The sequence below is a fragment of the Varroa destructor genome, unplaced genomic scaffold, assembly GCF_002443255.2.
Source record: "Varroa destructor unplaced genomic scaffold, Vdes_3.0 BEIS01000005.1, whole genome shotgun sequence".
Classification (NCBI taxonomy): Eukaryota; Metazoa; Arthropoda; class Arachnida; order Mesostigmata; family Varroidae; genus Varroa; species Varroa destructor.
In genome coordinates this window covers 13624459-13644183 of record NW_019211458.1, presented here as the reverse complement: position 1 = coordinate 13644183, position 19725 = coordinate 13624459, and the positions used below count along the sequence as shown (strand labels likewise).

General features: G+C 38.4%; 1 protein-coding gene and 1 long non-coding RNA gene across 2 annotated transcripts in view; one reads left to right on the top strand and one right to left on the bottom strand.

Annotated features, from left to right (window-relative positions):
* Positions 1 to 996: 996 nt before the first annotated feature.
* On the bottom strand, positions 997 to 17742 carry ebo (exportin ellipsoid body open). The gene is made up of 24 exons (XM_022807972.2): positions 17724 to 17742; positions 16622 to 16707; positions 16368 to 16491; positions 15140 to 15399; positions 14484 to 14561; positions 14081 to 14162; positions 13806 to 13900; positions 13460 to 13599; positions 13197 to 13296; positions 12849 to 12944; positions 12453 to 12653; positions 12103 to 12237; positions 11739 to 11867; positions 11311 to 11502; positions 8285 to 8407; positions 8023 to 8166; positions 7383 to 7594; positions 6629 to 7121; positions 6132 to 6245; positions 5717 to 5860; positions 5277 to 5462; positions 4822 to 5040; positions 4452 to 4538; positions 997 to 4072 (listed from the first exon to the last, which is right to left on the bottom strand). The coding sequence occupies exons 2-24, from the start codon at positions 16703 to 16705 to the stop codon at positions 3971 to 3973; spliced, it is 3540 nt and encodes a 1179-aa protein (XP_022663707.1). The 5' UTR covers positions 16706 to 16707; positions 17724 to 17742; the 3' UTR covers positions 997 to 3970.
* A 1810-nt stretch (positions 17743 to 19552) lies between these two features.
* LOC147755310 (uncharacterized) overlaps positions 19553 to 19725 on the top strand; it is a 1564-nt gene continuing 1391 nt past the window's right edge. The window contains exon 1 of the long non-coding RNA XR_015328089.1: positions 19553 to 19678. This is a non-coding gene — a long non-coding RNA (uncharacterized LOC147755310). The remainder of the gene's footprint in view (positions 19679 to 19725) is intronic.

Sequence of the window (19725 nt, the reverse complement as noted above, 5' to 3'; positions counted from 1 at the left end):
TCTGAGAAGACTTATTAGTTACCAAATTAAAAACAGCATAAACAACATTAGAATATATGAACGTTTATTCTAAAGTCTAAGCATAATTTAGCGGAAAGGTCGCTCTATATAACGGCGCAAGTATTTATAGGAGGTTACTACTTTAATATGGGACCGTTCTGGTTTTTTAGATTTGTGTTAACCGGATAGCTCACAGAACCAGTAGTGAAATTTATCTATCTAGCACCCACATAATGTTGAACCGTTTAGGTGGTTTCGGTTATCAGTAAGTCCTATTTTTTTATTGCATCCGTCAAAAGCAAACAGGACGTGCCTGTGCAGTTTTAATCTCGTATTTACAAGTGAGCTAGGACTACATTGCCTTTCATCAAATCCACTATGAAGGGTGGAGGTTAGATTCAACAGATGTGCGCTCTGAGGAAGTGTGGCTCCAGGCAGTTAAGGCAATAGATATGCACTGAGATTAGAGGCTTCAAGGTTCAGATTATTAGTGCAGCACTGTAGGGACTAATCGAGAATCAAGGAAGACTAACAAAGTCTTCTGTGAAAGCTTGAGTCGCCCAACTATAGAGGTTTTGACTCTATATACAGAACAGCCTTTTCTTGGGTGACAATATAAGCCGAAAGGCGTAAACGAAGGGACTGACGAACATAATTTCTCTACTGAAGGTCTGAAACGGTTTCCTTCAATCGTAACAACGAGGGAGAGCCCTTTAAATTTACTGGCTTAAGTCTCGTAAATACTGTTTAATATACGATTGGTGCGATTGACAGATAAAATATCAGCTGGCCTCAGGTTCATGGGAGTTCATTTCATTAAATTATTAAATTTGTTATACTGTACCCTGCAGTCAACACACCAAGTAAATTAAAAGGCCATACAAAGCATTATTTTTTTGCCGAAAATAACTCTGAAAAATCTTATGATGAAAAACACTGCTGCACCACATTAGCTAATTTTAATTACATTCAGAAGGCTGACAAAAACACAATTAACACCGTTAATCACAAAAATGACAACATTTATTTATTTGCTTCGCATCAGAAATCAAACCCAGTTACTATCATATTGGCATTACTAATTGAGCCACAGTTCTCCGTTACTGTTTCTATACATAACGTAACAGAAAAATAACAGGCATGTTTTCACGAATGCTTTTATAACCTGTACACATGTCGATTTCAGGAATCGTCTGCAATTGTGTCTCTTTACAGATAATTTTGTATGGCCACAGTGAACAATAATTGATCTATTGTTATGTACTACTTACCGCGTAACTTTATACTGGCCACAAATATAAACTGAACCAACAACCTAACCCTGTTATCAACATATATTCATGCTGAATATCATACGTCTTTACTCCCGTTCGTACCTGACCTGCGTAATGAGCTGTTTATGATAGATTGTTAACCACTGATGAAATATCTATTCTGCAGTGCTTGTGTTATCAAAAAAAGATAATCTTGTTGCATTTTCTGATATGCGATTTTAATACGTAAAAACTGGGGCGGAAAATCGATTCGTAAGTAGCTAACATATGATCAGTCATTCATACAAGTGACGCGTTTCTTTAAGATGCTACGTTAACCCGCAATACCATACGACGGTAAAGTAGAAAATCTATGTTTACCACGATTGCGTTATCATAACTCGTGCGAATAACGCTAAGATCACCGGACACAAATCGATTCAACGCCTCGTGTTCTCTTCCGGTAGTAGGTCTTCTCGGTTGCACAAATACGTCTATTGTATAATAATGATATCGGCGCATGTAAAAAAAACCCATAGCCAAGTTCATCGTAAGAGATGAAATATTAGATCTTAATCTTTGGGCATTTGACATCGTTAAAAATATACGACCAATCCCTTGGGAACGTTTCCAGCTACCACGCCGTTCATCATTTTAATCGATTTAGAATTTCACCGTGTCGTGAAGGTTTTTATCTGAACCCTGCGATCGAATAGGCTTTAACGTTTTGCTTATTTGTGTGCGGACGGAGCATGAGTCCTGGACCCGCTTCTGATCTGATTCCTGTTTAAAGCAATCTCTTTTTTTTAATTTTATTATTTAGCCTCAATTATAGCCTGAATCATATAACAAACATCTCACTTATGCTAACATCTGCACGTCACTGACTGAATATTTTTCTGTGATCTTCTCCTATTTTGTTTTATCGAAATGGGAAGCTAAGCGGTAGAGCTGAATTTATGTTTCCTACCAATCTGCCTTTTCACGTACCTTTTATGACAACAAACAACAACAACAGTGCCTTTGCGCTAGATAAATTATAATGGAAAGATTTATGTTACTACCATTAATAGCATTGCCACTATGAATAAACTTCAAATTTGGTATTAATTCCGTATTAAATTCTGCAACGCTTCAATGTTGTTTTTATTAAGATTTCTTAAGCAATGTAATTGTAAAGCTTGCTGTATGTAAAATTTAATAAATTAACCAGCATGAAAATCAGCCTAAATTTCCATTGTCTTTTATATAGTCACTCATAACTTAAGCTCAGCTCAAAGCACAATGGACAATTAAAGTTACCGGTTTGCCTTTGTACTCCAGTTTTCACCATAATGTAGGCTTACATAGCCATAAACAGACGTACATAATCTACGCGCAGACTAAATTTTACAAGTGAATCAAATTTTGCTTATTTCAAATTTGAATCAAATATCGATGCATTTTATCTTACTTCGTAATAACGTTTACAAATGGCCAGCCCTGTCTTCATCGTGAAAATCAGAGCGGTGCTTTTACGTTGTAGTTAGTGTTTTTTATTTCTAACAAACATATTGTATGTCCGTCCAAGTTTGCAATGTTAAGCTTAAGCACATAACATTGCAGAGAATAAGAGAGCTGTTAATAACAGCTGTACCAGTGTTACGGCGGTAAAAGCATTTTATCATTTGACTGACTAATAATGCCTTTGTCCATGAACCTGTACACCGTCATCCAGTGGCCACGAATACCAACTTCCACTACTGCTGATTTCCTAAAGCGCAAGGTCTAGTCCGATAGATACATTTGTATACCCTATGAATATATACTGTCTATAGCGTATTAAGTATCTATCGCATTTAAGCTTCCGTTAATATTACATTATCATTGTAGTTATCAGATGAGTAATCTAAGTAATCATTGCAGCTCCTATTGTGTATCGTCGCTATATAATCATCATGTATTCTGCACAGAGTCTTTACTTTCATTTGCGGATTATAAATGTACTAATAAGAACTGGAAATGATTCTGAATAAAATCCCTCGTTGTCTCTTTTTGTCCCTTTTTTTACACAGCGTTAATAATATATACAGACTCTACTGCAATAGTTCCGGTTTCCTCACGAGCGGTCCATGTTTTCAAGTACCCATCCATGATCCTCTCATATTTGGCAGTCACGTGCTAGTGAGAATGCCACAAAACATACAACATCCGTGCACGCATACACATTCTCTATTAACACCACCTAGTCACATCTAGTAATTATAAATATTAAACCAGTTAAACTAATAAAATAGCATACTTATTACAGTATTCATAATCAATAGACGCACTACCAATAAGACTAGAACTTCATGTACATGAATAACTATTACCAGAATCAAACTGGTGTTAACTATTTCGACGATATGATTACGAAATCCGCTATATCAACTTACGTTGATAGACGTAAAAATGCACAAGGATGTCTTATTCCTGCTCACATCGGTGCGGTCTAGATTTTGATGCTATATCATGTACTCTGGTTCGGAAATTTACATATTCGTTAGTTCTTGGCCTTCTTTCTTCTAATCCAAAACAGACTATGTGTACCTGACGCCAACGTTACGAACGTGTAATAACTTCAGCGTTGAATACCAATCCTCCATAATTACTCGCCGGGTATTGTTTAACTGCCATATAACGTTGTTTGGGACTAGGGCAGAACCGATTCATGCAAAATTGCATGGCGTATTTTCTTAAAACACCACGGAAGCAGCTGGCAGAGTTTGGGTGGACACAACATAGTACCGGATATCCGTAAGGAAGCTGTTTAGGTTTTCGACAAATGATGGAAGGTCCTGAAACGGAAAAATACACCACATTACCTTATAAATTAGCGTTGATGGAAAATAAACTTCAGAACTTACACCCAAAGCCCCCGATTTTGTTCCGCTATCTCCGCAATCTGCGAGACGAATCACTAATCGATAGAGCTGGCCGGTCAGTTCAAGCTGTCTGGTTATATTACGTTATGACAAGCTGAAGTCCACCTCTCTAAGCATCGTATGTACTAGCTATATTGTACGCCGACTTCATACGAATTTTGCTCTGTATATTTTTGCAGTAACGATCTATAGCTGATTTCCAACAGATCAGATAAGTGTGGCGTCACTCGTATCGATCAAATGATCATAAAATATTCATGCCAATTAATAGACAGAGATGGTAAACGCCTACACTTTGTAGGTGAAATCCTCGCACAAGCTGCTCCCGTTGATAGTTGTCAAGGCTTTCGATCTGCATCAGGAACTGGGGAAGGTAACCCTAAAATGAAAGATATTTCCATTGAGTTTACATCAAACATATACTACTATCGCATCGTTCAGTTTGCATGAAAGATATGCGCAACCTAAATGAACCTAATACAATCGAAAGGAAGACCTTTTCGCAGCAGTGCCCGCGTCAAAGCTCATTTGCCTGTAACCGTAGCTGAAAGTGAATGGATCGCCATGGCGTATTCATGCAGTGCAACGCATAGTAACAAATAAAAGTTCAGTATGACTCAGTTTAAAAGTTTTTAGCTGACGAATGCCTCAAGTTAATTTACCTGGTGAAAAACATCGAAGGGCATAGTGCTAGCCATTGCGAAAACGAGGTGAAGCATTTCCTCTCGAAGAAGATCGTGGCTCCTTTGTAAAAGACACCTCAGGAGTACTCCAATAAATTGCCCTAGTAGTCCGCACTCATTTTCGCCTGCAGCAACTCGGAAGATTGGCCGTTGGAAGAGCTTCCACTTCCTCTGAAGTTCACCCAGACTACTCAAAACCTAAACACAGATATTGCGAAGGTAATACAGTGAACCAGTTAGTCCATTTGCGGGTACCATTTGCTAAGTACCCATAAGCGGTCTCATTAAATAATACGCCAGTAAAATAAAATAAAACTTCATACAAAATTCAACCAAATTGAAATCTATAGGCTTAAACTCGCAAGTACGTTCAAAATTAACCTCGCATCGCTAATTATCGAATATCAGTGCTTGTATAGAATGAAAGTACCTACCAATCCGAATGTTTCCAAGTCGCTATGTTGAAGTAGACAACACCCGTATGCATTCATGATAGCAATGAGCTCTCCACGATGTTCGACCTCGGAATCAAGGGCAGGGCTTCCCGATGCAGATAGCAAGGAAGCCACGTTTGCAGGAAAAAAATATCGCCAATGTTGGCAAACCACCTCATGAAAAAGCTGCGAATAGGTAATTAGAGCAGGAAAGAAGCACGTATAATTGTCCACCACTTACGTTGAGAAAAACGGAGATTATTCTATAGATTGCAACACATCCTTTACCTTATAACTTTAGTTAACTGGATTCAACGTTATCCGGCTAGTAAACCATTTTGCGTATATGGGGAAGAATCGAAAGCTAAGACTATATGGTCTGTATGTAAGGTGACAGGATAGAAGAGATGATATTATTTAACGAAAAAAAGTTCAATCACCTGTATAAGGGCTGGTCGAAGGTTGCTACTCTGGCTAGCGCTTGCTTTGGGCCATAATCTCAAAGCTAAGTCAAGAATGCGGCCCAAGAAAAAATTTCCTTTTGACGGACTCCCAAGAACGACTTTAAGGAGATCCAAAACAGCCTAGAGTGCCGAAACAACAAAAATTGTTTTTCGTTATTTTTTGACACAATGACGTTCACCAAGTATTAGAGGTATTCATTGGAAAAAACTGATTTTTGAAAACTTTGGCATAACAAGAAACATCTGAACGATATCGAGTCTATAAACTGTGAGCCAGACAAAATGTTGGCTTTATGAAGTGCACCAAAGGCGAGAATGGGATGATCCCGCTTTTTGTAGATCATATATTCGAATAAAAAGACCGATCAACCAAAGAAGACACTAAAATTACCTCGAGATATGGCTCAAGCTTCAGGTCGGTTGTATCGTAGACCAATGCCGGCGAAGATGCTGTGGATTCCAGCAACCTATCAAGGACGTGGTCCAGTTTTTGAAGGGGCATTACCTATCGAAAACAATAGGTTTGTCAATACGGTTACTAGCTAAACGTTTGGCAGTAAATAAACTAAGTATCTCAACAATACTTTTCGAAGGAGCAAATGTCAAAATGATGAGTTTAATTTTCAGATGAATGATAGTCCGATGTACTAATGTTTCGTACCATTATTAGTACAAAAGTAATATGCTTGGAAAGCCCAGCAGTAAACCGATGTTTCGAATCCTAGAACCATTATACTCAACATTCTGTTGAAAATGCGCCTATCAATTGTCCAAGTTCATTCAAAACGCATGACGTTCAGCGCCGAATGATCTAGATTTTTTCTTACAAAAATGTTTCGACATTTTTAAGACGATTAGCTAAAAAGCGCAATATATTATCATACAAACCTCGGCGCATGCTTTATAGAAGGTGATCACAGCTTCTGCAATGATCGGTTCTTGACGCCCGTCAGCTATTAAGGCAGCAGAAGTTTCCGACAGAAGATTCCAGCCCGTCGCTTGTAAAGCCTTTGTGCGCACGGTTCCGCCTGCTGCAGCGATCCCCTCGAGTAACGCCGCGGCTACTTTTAACTTCCGAGCGGTAATGGCCCCGTGACTGATGGTGCCGCTTTCGCTAAGATGCTCTTGCATAGGCTGTCCCTGTTGCTGCATGTGGTTGTTATTGTTATTCAAATTATTACTATTCAAATTGTTATTCGTTGCCGTGATACTTTGACTACTCGAATCGTTTGGAGAATGCTGATAAATGGAAGGCAACAGTGCAGATAGCAGTGACTCGTAGTGGCCTCCCCGGAGTTCCCACCGCTGCTCGACGGTGCCCGCCGGAAGGTTTGAATCGGACCACGACAGCAGGCAGATGTTTTGAATGGCTAACGCACACCTGAAAAATAGATATAAGGAAACACTTAAATAGAAGACAATAGGTAATGCACGCAAATGCGCAACTGAACAAATCATCAAAGGCATGCTCACGGTGAGAATAGTACGACGCACTTTAGAAGCATTAGACTAAAAGGCGTAGCAAACTGCATTGCGATGTCGACGAAAGTTACAATATGCAACTTCAACATACACAGATTGCTCAGAATAAGCAATGTCTACTTCAAATAACGATAGGTAGTGGCTTTAATGGGCAGCCTACCTTGTAGGTACGAGCAGTTCAAAAGAGTTGTTGGCCTCCGGCAGCGTTGTTGGCAACGCCCATACTAACGAGCTCGAGAGGACGGGAACAATATTGGGAATGAGATCTTGTACTAGTCGAGAAAACCGAAACGCTGCCGTCAAACTAACTAGAACTCCGGCAGCTGCAGCGCCCGACGCTAGACCACCGTAAACACGGCAGTTTACTAATACCTGAAACAACGAAGTATAGACACGTTATGAATCTACGCTTTCAATCAAAAAACGGTTCCACCAAGAAAATTATGTATCAAGCTACTTAGCTGAACGATTCATAAATCGGACAAAGCTAGGCATACGCATGTCGCTCGAAGTGTACGTTTGGCATATAACGTACACTTCCTTTATTGTTAACTATTAAAGAAAACATTATATAAGTTTTCTTTAATAACTACAGTATTATTGAAAAAGGAAACGAAGACAAACTGGTACGTTAGTAACATGGACAAAACCGGCCTTTCAACAGAGTTTGATCCCGGTTTTGTCTCCCACACCATCCTGTAATTTCTAGAATATGAGTCATGCTATTTTGAAAAAGAGACTATGTGGGTTATTGTAGACCGTTTGCAAAACCTGCCGTAACATATTATAAGAAAACGCACCTCAAGTGCTAATTCAGCAATGCTCGTGGCTGTCCTTTCTCGGGTACCGGGTGCGGCATGGGGCAACGTCCCTTGATGCTGTAGTGGAGTTCCACTGAGCAGATAAATAAATGACTGGATGCTCGCTAAGCACTCGCATTCTACCTGTTCATGTTATAAAAATTCATTGTTAGAAAAAATATACTGGCACAATGATTTAAGATTTTATTTAAAAAACACTTGTGTAATACCCTAAAATACTTCAGCAAATGGTATATCTTACTTGAACAAGTGCTTCTACAAGGACCCGGTGCTCTTCCCGAGTCGTCTGGTGTTGGTGATGCGCCAAAATTGCTTCGGCCCGACGAATTACACGTATGAAATCGTCCACTAATTTTACAGAAACCTAAAATATTAATGGTTGTTACAGATGTGAATGTTCATAGATGGAAACTGTGTAATTGTATAGTCGAAAGAAACAAAGATAAATTATGTTAATCGACACGCGCGAACGATTCGAGCTTACGGAAGAACGTTGGTGGCTAATTTAATTAACAACAATTCTTTGCATTCCTATGATCGAGTGAAATGAATACCCGCCACAAGAGACTGAAACCAAAGTCATATATTCATATTTCGTTAATTAGCAATTTTTTTTGTGGTGCAAGGCTTTCATCAGTCCACTCATGATCTTCCGCTACAACCTGTTTTTAACCGCTAAACTATCTTGGTTTTACTTGCGACCTTCGCCGATACGTTTTTCCTTCATAATGAAGCCTGTTACTCCGTCTAATAGTTATTTCTGTATGTTACCATGATTCTATGCAATTTAGTCTAGGATGTTATAAAGTGCTTCAACAAGCTAATAGATCTTGAAGTTAACAAATCATAAACGCGCCTGCAGATAAAAAAAAATTGACATAAAACAATTTGAACGCACCCTACCAATTTTATCAAGTCATTCTACTGTATATGAGCCACTGTCTTCAAATATTACGCCAGTCTCGTCAGAGGCGCTTACATTGACCACATGCTCAGTTTCTACAGTGTTTGATTAACTGCTTGTTCGTAGATAGGAGATTGACCACAAATGTATGTTTTCCGCAAGTTTAAGTTTCTAGTTTTAATTAGCTTAACGTTCAAATCGCTGCTTAGTTTATTATTGGCTGCTCACCTCTCGATATCGAATCGCAAGTTCATGGGGACACATTTTTAAAAAGGTTTACTTTCTTTCAAGTTTACTTGACAGTGCTGCGTTTCTATTCGAACTTTCCTAATTTGATACAAATAAGCAGTACCTGGGCCCAGTGACTGTGGCAACTCAACATACGTAATAATAATAACGTGATGTCTTCATTTAAGTACCAGGTCACTAGTTCGTGCGGTTGAGTTAACAGCAACGATATTACAATGCTCACAATAGGATGAAACGCTATTAGATAATAATCAGACTATGGTCTTAGCTCACCACCGTTTGAAACTTTCCCTTTTTACTGTTTCTAATTTGTTGTTCATTACTTATTGTAATATCATATCTTGTTTATTCTCTACAATCCTATGTATTTCGTTGGCTCTCTTCTGTTACTTTAAGTTACAATAGAGAATGAAACAGTCTTTTTCCTACTCCAGAAGCACCCCATCAATTCCTCCATGTGATCCAACATTCTTCAGTTGGCTTAACTATTGTACATTTTCAATCAGACGGCAGCGGTATCTAAGAACCTCAGGTTGTAGTTACGCGCCACAATGCTAGCTAACCTTTCATTATGCGTTCGAGAACTATTACCGCCCGTTTATACATACCTAGAATTTCTTAAATAATTCTTAGATATTACCCTGTCAGTAGCTTAGGCAGCACTCATTTAGTGCTGCCTTTACTTATTTTATGCTTTCCATTCACTACCCTATATGCGACTAGATAGAAAATTCACAACTTTGCTAAAATGATCTCATCTCGATTTCGTAGTCCTAAAGCAGCTCACAATATATTTGCTGAATACAGTGCGCTCGATTATCACTATTTGTCACCATTACTGCGTCTGCCTAATTAATTTTTCATTTCTCCCGTATTTATAAACATCACCACATGGACCTAGTAATGGGTGAAGTTATAGCTAGACGGTGATAGCTACAACGGGGGACATCAGATCTTTAAAAACCTAGTTTCGAAAGAAGAACGGTCTTCTAGGAAAGGCAAAATGTTGCCGTATGCCCACAATGCCAGAGGCCAACATACTGAAGCTCCAAGACCAAATGCGCCTTCTGTAGTAGCGTTCAAAAGAGCCCAGAACCGAAAGCTATAAGATACTTTGAGAATATAGGCCGAAAAACCAACCACATTGTTTTGGTTTAGTATGAGACTTAACGTTGCTCAGAGTTTTTTCCTACCCCAATGTGTATTCTCGCTCTACTCATGATTCGCCTATTAAACTTTAAAGATCTCCCTTCTATTAGACAGTTTCTATCCAGCCTTTGCAAGGCAACTTATCCTATGGTTTTTTTTCGTCATTGACTGAAGGCAAATGACTGTGGTGATGATCATGGTTATTATTACCATTATTGAGTGCATTTATTAATTCGCAATATTGGCGTCACAACACTAAAAGCAAGATCTCAAAGTAGCTATACATTGACTCTACCCGGCTCGGAACGTGTTATTCGTATATCAGAAACTAAATTTTTACCGCTTGATCCATTTTCAAGATCTGCTTTAGTTAGCACATAGTAAAACATAATAGTGTTTCTATCATTATTTGACAAAACAAAATTGCAGGACAACCATGTCAAGAAGCCGTTCAAAAACAACGAATTGTAAGTGGTATGGTGCATGTACTAAACACATCCAATAATAATCACCACGATTTATGCGATATTTTTTGGGTATAAAAAAATTACTAAGATCATATATATGATCCTAGCAAAAATATTTTTTATACTCCGAATACCGAGCGAATGACGCTTGCATCGTATGCCCTTACCTGGGCAAAGACACAATTTGAATTATTTTTTGTTAGCTGGTTTCGCTTAGAAGAAAACTCTACAAGAAAAAGAAACTCAATTTTTTTTCAATAATTCTCACCTATAAACATTTAGAAGTTATTTTGAAAACTTAAATACGTAAACTGGCAGGTGACACTACACTGCAGTAGAAGCTACAGGACGACACTGAAATAATTTTTTTTGCATTAAGTTACATGGCACTTATTGATAATAAACTACGAGTAAATGCAAATAACGATGCGAGAACAGCCCTCAAAATGAGACAAGCAAGGCACTCAGCTCATAGCTACGGGTTCAATGTAAGCTAACCTGCGCTACATGATTCGTGTCCTTGAGGGCAGGAGCACCCAAAGCTGCCGAAAGGCAACCAACCGTTCTACTAAAACTGGCCAAATCACGTAACGAGGCTGGAGAACAATTCCCCGCTTCGAAAGACACCACTGCTCGTTCCCAAACAGGTAAAATCTGCCCGCACGTCTCCTCCAATTCAATGTCGGAGATCTGAGAAACACAGAAATTAGACTTCTAGTTAAGCAGGTTACGTCTAAATAACTACATACAACTATTGTTTTCAAGTCTTGCCTTACCTATTAGAAAATTTCAGCGAAAAGTGTAGGATTTCTGATTGTGCAGGAATTCTGATTGTGTCGGAGCTACGCATCAGCAATATGCGAGAGTAACATTGTCTTGTTGTGAGAATGCAACCATCACCAATTATATTCGAAGATCCTATTTACCTTGGTCACAATTTGTAGACTTTTTGAAAGATATGCTTCCCACTCTGAATCTTCCTTATTCGAACTTGATGGTCCCCAAGGGATTTCTAGAAGGGCTCGGTGGCGTTCTGACATCAATTTATCCAACGTCTGTAAAATCCACAAAGTCAGCAATAGTTGAACAAGATTAGAAAATAGGTACTTACAATTAGACTTCTTGGACACATATGTTGGACACTTTTCTTCTAAACTATCTCTTGGTACCCGATTAAACCAATGTTCTTTAATATTTACAACAAATACCAAGTTTACCGTACAGCAGTGCTCGCACAAATATATGACATGTACGCAACACTAAAACTCGAGGGTATTACAGTACACATACCTCATGTAATATTTTTGCCAAAAGATGTTTGAATTTCGTGGCTTTTCTTGAGCTTTCTACCAGTTCAAGAAACGAAAGCCATGTATCCAAGGAGCTTTGGTACCTCACCGGCGATCCGATTCCAAAAGTGAACACCTGCAAATACGTTCATATTATAGGCACTAAGATAAAATTCTACCTCAATTCTATGACCTACCACAAATATCTATATTTAGATGAAAAGCTACGGAAACTCTAGAAATATGGTAGCCACTGTGTAACTAGTCAATTGAGAAACCACTCCATATAAAGTATCATAAAATTATATTAAAGCAGTAGCGGAATATTCTAGAACTAAATGTGCTCTGTACCTGTGCCAATTGAAGAAAGTGCTGAATAGCGTCCTCGCAAGGTTGCTCATCAGGAAACCTCGCTAAATGGTTATCAAGAAGGATATGAATTAACTCGGCTAGTTTTCCCACAAGGCACTCATTGAGACTTTGGAGTCGTAGCGAAGTTGATGAACAGTCGACATTTCCCGATGTCACCAATTGTAGCGTTTCCAATGTGTCCTGCAAGCAGACACATCTAGCGCATTATTACCACTTTGACTAAGCATAATAGGCTGTGGCCGTTAATGGGTTAGCACCGACAAAATTATATTTAACTGCTAGCGTCTAGAAAACGTTAAGCGAATTTCTATTTGCTTACTTGAAGTTATAAATTATAAACAGACATGTTCGAAAGGTTCGAACAATATGAGTTACCTGGAAAACGATAGCAAGACAGGCTTGCGTATCTTTTTGCGTGAAACACTTTTTATAGGTAAGTTCGTTTACTACTCCAATCGCCGCTATAGCCACCTACGTGGAGGGGAGAAAAAAAGTCACATTTGTTATAGTAAATGTTCACCCATTCCGTAAAATAGTGCCAAAAAGAATACAGCTAAGCAGGGGTATGTACTAAGAAGCACAGCATTTAGTGAATGAACAGAAATTTTTAAAATGTACACGTAAAGCTAAACTTCATGTTTCTATTTTTCACACAAACCAACAACAACAACAAAAATTAACTTTCCTCTAAAACCACAGTGTATTGTCATTCGAAGTACTTACTTCTGCATTGAGGTCGCCACGGTCCCCACAGCCGAGCGCAATGAATGCAAACAGCGTGCGGAGCATCGACGGCCCGAAGTTGCTGCCGACTGATACCCAACTGAAACGCGCACCATTTCCAACAATTTAGACGAAACGCGGTTCGCGGGATTTGCAAAGACGAAACAATTGGTGTAAGTATCTTTTTTTCATTATGCCTGGACTACGAAAATGAAAAATTACTTTCAACCCGGAAAAACAAGATTTAAAGTAGTCATGTTAACCTCGTTAGGTGTTCGAGCGTGGCAAGACAGGCGAGCGCTATTTCCCGCGACTCAGGATCTAGTGGTTGATGTGGATTTAACAGTCTTCCAGTCGAAAACTGAAAACCTTCGACAGAATCTCGTATTCCTGAGATGCCGTTCTATAATACAAACATAAACGTTATTAAAAATCAGAAGAAAAAGATACGTCTTTTTCTATATACATTTTGATGATACAATATACATCCGCGTACATATACTTTCGCGTGGGACCTAGCAGTCGAATCTAATGACAATGCAGACAGATACCTATTCTTCCACGCCCAGATATCAGTGAGGCTAGACAATGAAGTCTCAATATACTAACTTGCTGTTGGGTTTGCTGCTGGGAATGGTGCAATGGGGACGAAGGCGGTGTTGACGACGTTCGCTGACAAGACACCAAAATTCCATCTAGCACCCCTACCAATCATGCATGAGAAAAATTTGTTCATAATGTTATTATCGCTAATGAAAATGTACAAAAACACGCCTATATCTATAACTAGTTTAGGTATTATATAATCGGACCAAGAACCGACCGTGCTTTGGGCAGCAAATTTAAAATATCGGAGCCTGTAGAAAATTCATAGTCACACTCGCCTGTTACTGCAGTGAGCATCTGAGGTACAATATTGTTGAGCAAATGTCGCAATTCTTTTTTCCGTGAAGCACAGAGATCATCCTATAAATGCGAACGAAGTCCGTAAGAATTTTGGTACTAGAACATTGACCATAGCGCACTATATAGCCTTCTATATATTGATATTGATAGTAGGTTTATAATTGTATCCGCTTAACGATAAATAGAACCCAGTCATAAAAATAGTCATCTTGACATACAATTATAAATGTACGTAGACGAGCGTGCGTTAGAATTATTCAAAACTGCTCACACTTTTTCAATTAATAACAACTGCAAATAGCAGTGAAGCTGCCTGTAGAAGCGAGTTACAATACATTTCATGTTGGGCTTTGTTAGCAATGTAAATGGATGTCCATTTACCTTTGGTGATGCGAATTCTTCCGACGCGGTTCGAAGCATGATAATGCCAATCAGACGCGTTGGTGGGCTTTGAATCATCTGAAATTTTCACGAGAGAATATAGCCAGGTATGGAGTTTTTTGCATTTACTTACTATGGTCGCTTTTCAGCTACGTAGCGAAAGGCACGGATTATGCTGAAACACGTTTGATTCCAGCATCCCATCTTAAGAGCAGATACGATGGTATATCTGCCTATGAGCAAAAGTCTTATCAAGCTGCTAACACGGAGACGCTTACGCTACGTTAGGACACCATAGTAAGACGCAGGTTTCAAATATTAATCAATTATATAAGTCGACTCGAAACTTGTGTTATATAAGTCTATTTCTAGTTTCTAAATATTTTCTACTTTTTGTTCTTATTATTTTTGTTTTATCCTCCTATATTTATTCGATATTTAATCTGTCTTGTCTCTTTCTACGTTTGTCGCTCTTTTAGAGCTCATTTGTGTACCTGAATCTCTTGTTATTACCTATTATTTACTCCTTTTACCTGTGCTACGAAAATAATACTTCGCGATTTTTCGGCACTAATCGCTCGATATATTTTTCATTCAATGTCACAATTTCCACTACATTCACATTAATGGAATTTTCACGTCCTTCATCAATTTACCTGGAAAATGTAGTTAAAGAAGTCTGGATAGAAGTGTGGCCAGTCAAAGCGACCAATGTCCACCATCAGCTTGCAAAGTTTGTTTCGAACGAAAACTGGCAACGCTGGAAGTCCGCCAGTTGTAGGTCCCCCACTGACCGCTCCTACCGCCAGCGATGATGAAGTTCCAGTAATAGATCGAACGAGAAGTTCGGAGACATTCTTACGCACCTGCGACTTCTCGTCAGACATCATACGTAGCCATGAACGCTGAACTACACCTACAAAATGGAAAAAAATAGGTACTGCTATCGTGACTACAAAAAAAGCTATCACATTCTGAATATCACGGCGTTACGTAGGCAAAAAACAATTATTTTAACGGACTTAGAAGTTGAATGGTAGATTCGGTTTAAAGTTTATGCAAAACTTTAATCATGACTGTTTATTTTGATCAGTAATACCGTAATCGCTATAATATGACTATATAAACAGAAAAGGAAGCAGAAAAAGATTTCGATACTACTGAATGTTTCGGCTTTATTCGCGCGCCCGCAGATCTATACATGAAAGAAAAGTCTAGTATCGTGTTATATCCATGGATATAGAAACCATTTTCAAAATAATTCAGCAAAATGCAACTTTATATATTAAGAAACATTAAAAAAATGTATATGTAAGCATAGAATTTTTCAACTAACCGATTATGTTCGATGCTTTCAATGTATCAATCGCTTTATTGCATTTCTCGTATTTTCATTTTTTGAATTCTATCTTAATTTACAGGAAGCTCCTTTGTTATTTAAGCGTGTTGCTGTATATTGCTATTACTATAGAGGCCAAACACTTGGCTTTCTAGAATTTTCCTGTTTTGGTACACTTAGATTAAGTTTTGCTTCTTAAAATAGTCGATAGTTCAGGGTTCGTGCGACACGTTTTAGATTCGTTACGCACAAACGCCTGTCTTATTATCTAGTTAGTCGTGTACATAAATAAGCATCACTTGATACGATTATTTCTCAACGCTAAGTTGCTTATCAAGCACATCCGTTTTACCGATGTTAGCAAATAGCTTTTATTTTAAAACCCAATTAGAAAAAAAGTTATATGGGGAATAAAGAACTCTACGTGGTAACAAAAGCAAAACGTATTAAATGGGACATGCTCTCGCCAGGCTTTAGGTACATAATTTTGATGTAAACAAATAATCTGTAATAAAAAAACGAATAATTTTAAGAAGAAGACATACCTTCGACGAGATTGACGCAAAACATCAGTACGTATCCATTGTGCGTCTGATGAAGGAATGCCACGCAGAGCTGACAAGCATTGCTTTGTCGCGAGAAGTTATTTAACTGCTCCTCAATGATGCGCTGCAAACAGGGCGTGTAAATAAAACGTGACAAATGATTCTTTATTAGCTATTTATTAGCTATCGACTGTTAGCAACAGCATTAATTGCAAATTTTATTCGCCAATGTATACATAGATTAATCAACAAACCTTTCTTTCATTGGAACAGGACGGTGAGAAGAATTCTTCAAGAAGCGCCTCTAAAGCAGACAATATCGATGCGGGATCGGTCATTGCTGAAAGCACGGCACAGCCAAAGCAATCTTATATCGAACATTTTCAGCGTACTTGATTTATATATGATGATACTTACATCTTATGCAATATTCATGGCCAACTTTAATGCCCATTCGGGATAAAGATACCGAAGATAAAAAAAAACCCAAAATCAGGTAACTCTATTAAGAGTTTTGTTCGCATACTTAGACTCAATAACTTTCGGCAAATTAGTTTTGTTAACAGATGTTTAAGTAGCTCCCATTCTCCTATTATGGTCTAATTTAGTATACGAATAAGAGCTTTTATTATTGTAATACATCGGTTATACGATTCACCCGTGTTCGTATTTACTGGGTGTCAACAATAGGCTTCATCAGAGCAGCAGTTCCTAGAATCTAAACAAGCCATACCTCTTGTTGTAACATTTTGAATCCCAATTTGTCTCTGTGGTTACTGAATCAAACACATCCATCCACATGTTTAAAAAATGGGCAGTAGCTGCCCGATCGAAAGGCTGTTCTCAATAGAACACAGTAATAATAATTATAACCAACTGAATCTATTAGGTCTTAGCTTGAACTTCGTTGGAGTGAGGACGCCACACTCAATATGGTAATGCTAATGAATATCTGAAAATTATAATCTGAGGATACTTGGAGCAATAAAGTTCTACGTGGGCCTGAACGGCCAAAAAAGTAATCTTTGTTGTTTGTTATTATGTGACTTCAGTGTTGTTGAAGATTGAAGAACCTAACCTATCTAAAAAGGAAATAACATCTCTTAATGGATCAATGGATCGGAGTCGTATACGCACACCACATTCACTCCGACTAAAGACAAAAAATATACCTTTAATGTGACAAAAAAAAGTTTTATATGAACTAATCACCGACACCTTAGAGCCAGTGTCTTTATGATGTTCTTTATGTGGTTATTATAAGTTTCAGACTTGATAGGAGAAAACACACAAGATGCTTACTATAGCTTATAAAAATGAAGTTAACAATTACGGTAAAATATGTTTGTTGCATACCTGGTAGAATAAGTGCTGTTTATCATATGCACTTGATTGAATCATAAATCAGCCTTTGCACAACTGCCTTAAGACATGCACAATAATTTCATACAAACCAAATGTAAAAGCACAGCCTTTGCATATTTACCGGTAAAAGCAGCTTTCCAGCAGACTGGCAGAATCTACTACCCGTTACTGCCTTATTTTGTCCTTCGGATAGACTGAAATATTCCGGGCGATCCTAACATTAAGGGGTCCAAGCGTAATCTTTTCTAATGTGCGTGTAAAGTATTACACGTATAAAGAGATCTATGAAAAAGGATCACAAATCCGCCACACGTTTTCCGGAGCTTTTATACTTCCGCCATCCCACACCACTTTAAATTCTACTAGCCACAAAGGGTAACCATTTTGACGTTTAATCGAAATTGTTTTGTACCATAAGGTGCATAGAAAAATAACCAATATTATGGTATCTTCCTGCCGGTTCCCGTCGCTGACGTACTAGAATCCCATGGTCCAATGTCTACGTTTTTCTCTATCTTAATCCCGTTTTTACTGACGACTGGGCCGTACAAGCCGTATAAAGCAGGAAGAAAATCCCTTATTTGGCAGGGACGTATTGAAAAGTGTAGTTTTCGTTCCTTTTAACATCACAATGGTATAGCTATTACATCGAGAATGTAACTCATTTCGAACACGCACTCACGCACTGGCCAGAGCATAGAAGACATGAAAAGGGACCGCTTGAAATCCTCGTAAACGATTTTTTCGCCCGCAAAATTTAACAGGGACAAGAAATTCAGAACGACAAAATTCACTGTCGAGGGGGGGGGGGAGAGAATCAACCACAGTTACTAACAGTGCCCCATGAAGCGAGCGGCTTTTGGACTCCACCCGGAAGCCACCATCATCATACCGCCTTCCTTCCTGCTGCTTTCAGCCAGCCTTCGAGCCCGCAGTTATCGCTTTAGTGCACTCAGAAAATACTGCGACAAAAGATGACTACTATGGACTTTTTCCTATATTACTAAAATACTACGCTAATCAACACACGGTAACAGAGCCGAAAGACTATAGATAACAGAGCTAGCGGCAGTAACAGTAGCTCAAAGCAGTCAGCCGAGTCTGTCAATGGGCGTCGCCATTTTGAATTGGATGAATGCTGCTCAACGTGGGCAGGGGTTTAAAGAACGCGCGCATAATCAAAAATATAAATATGGATGGATATAACGAACGATCCCGGCAAAAACCAAACAGGATCGCTGCTGGTTGATTATAGCGCCATTGTTAACAAAAACTTTTGATTTACGTTGGAAAATTAAATTTTCTAAGATAAGTAAGTGCAGGTTCAATTTAGTTTGCGATCTCCTAATAGACCGATCAATGTTTAAAATCTTGATTCCTTCATGTTGATGATTTATTTCTTCCTTCATGAACGCAATGTGATCCCTATTGTTTCATTAAAATCGAACATTTTCATTAGGTTTTTTTTTGTAGACGATAAATGTGATTATTACATAGATTTAATATAGCGACCCTCTCATTTATTTTCTTAATTCTCCTCCCTTTTCAGTTGTTTCTAAGACCGTGTGTTCACTGAGTCTTGTTATCCCCAAAAACGAACTGGCTTTCTTTTGGCACCAAGAATGGCGGATGGACGCATGCCCGCTACGATAAACAGCCCGCCAAAGTCTGTCCCAATTCGTATGCTCCACGCTAAATATATGGAATAGGCTAGATCTAGGCGAGATTATTTTAAATACATGGCTTTATAATAGCGGTAATTCCAAATTCTCCAAGCACATTCAAAAGTGTGTATTGCAAGGATACTAAGCGTAATTTTGTTGAATCAGACATACTTCTTAACTCCTGCTTCAACTGGAAAGTCGGAGTAGCCTCAGATCTAAAACCTGGTGCTATGCATTAGAATAAAAATACAATAGCCACTTTTGTTTTTGCGGTTAATGCAGGTAAACGACTTAAACGTTCTATTTGCGATAAAAAAATACACATATAT

Bases quoted from the DNA above. Each gene is read 5' to 3' on its own strand.
- ebo (XM_022807972.2), bottom strand. From the start codon at position 16,705: ATGACCGATCCCGCATCGATATTGTCTGCTTTAGAGGCGCTTCTTGAA. The intron at 13,901-14,080 runs GCGAGTGTGACT...CATGATTGGTAG, and splicing joins GATGCTCACTGCAGTAACAG to GGGTGCTAGATGGAATTTTG. The intron at 8,408-11,310 runs GTTAGCTTACAT...TTAATATTTTAG, and splicing joins ACACGAATCATGTAGCGCAG to GTTTCTGTAAAATTAGTGGA.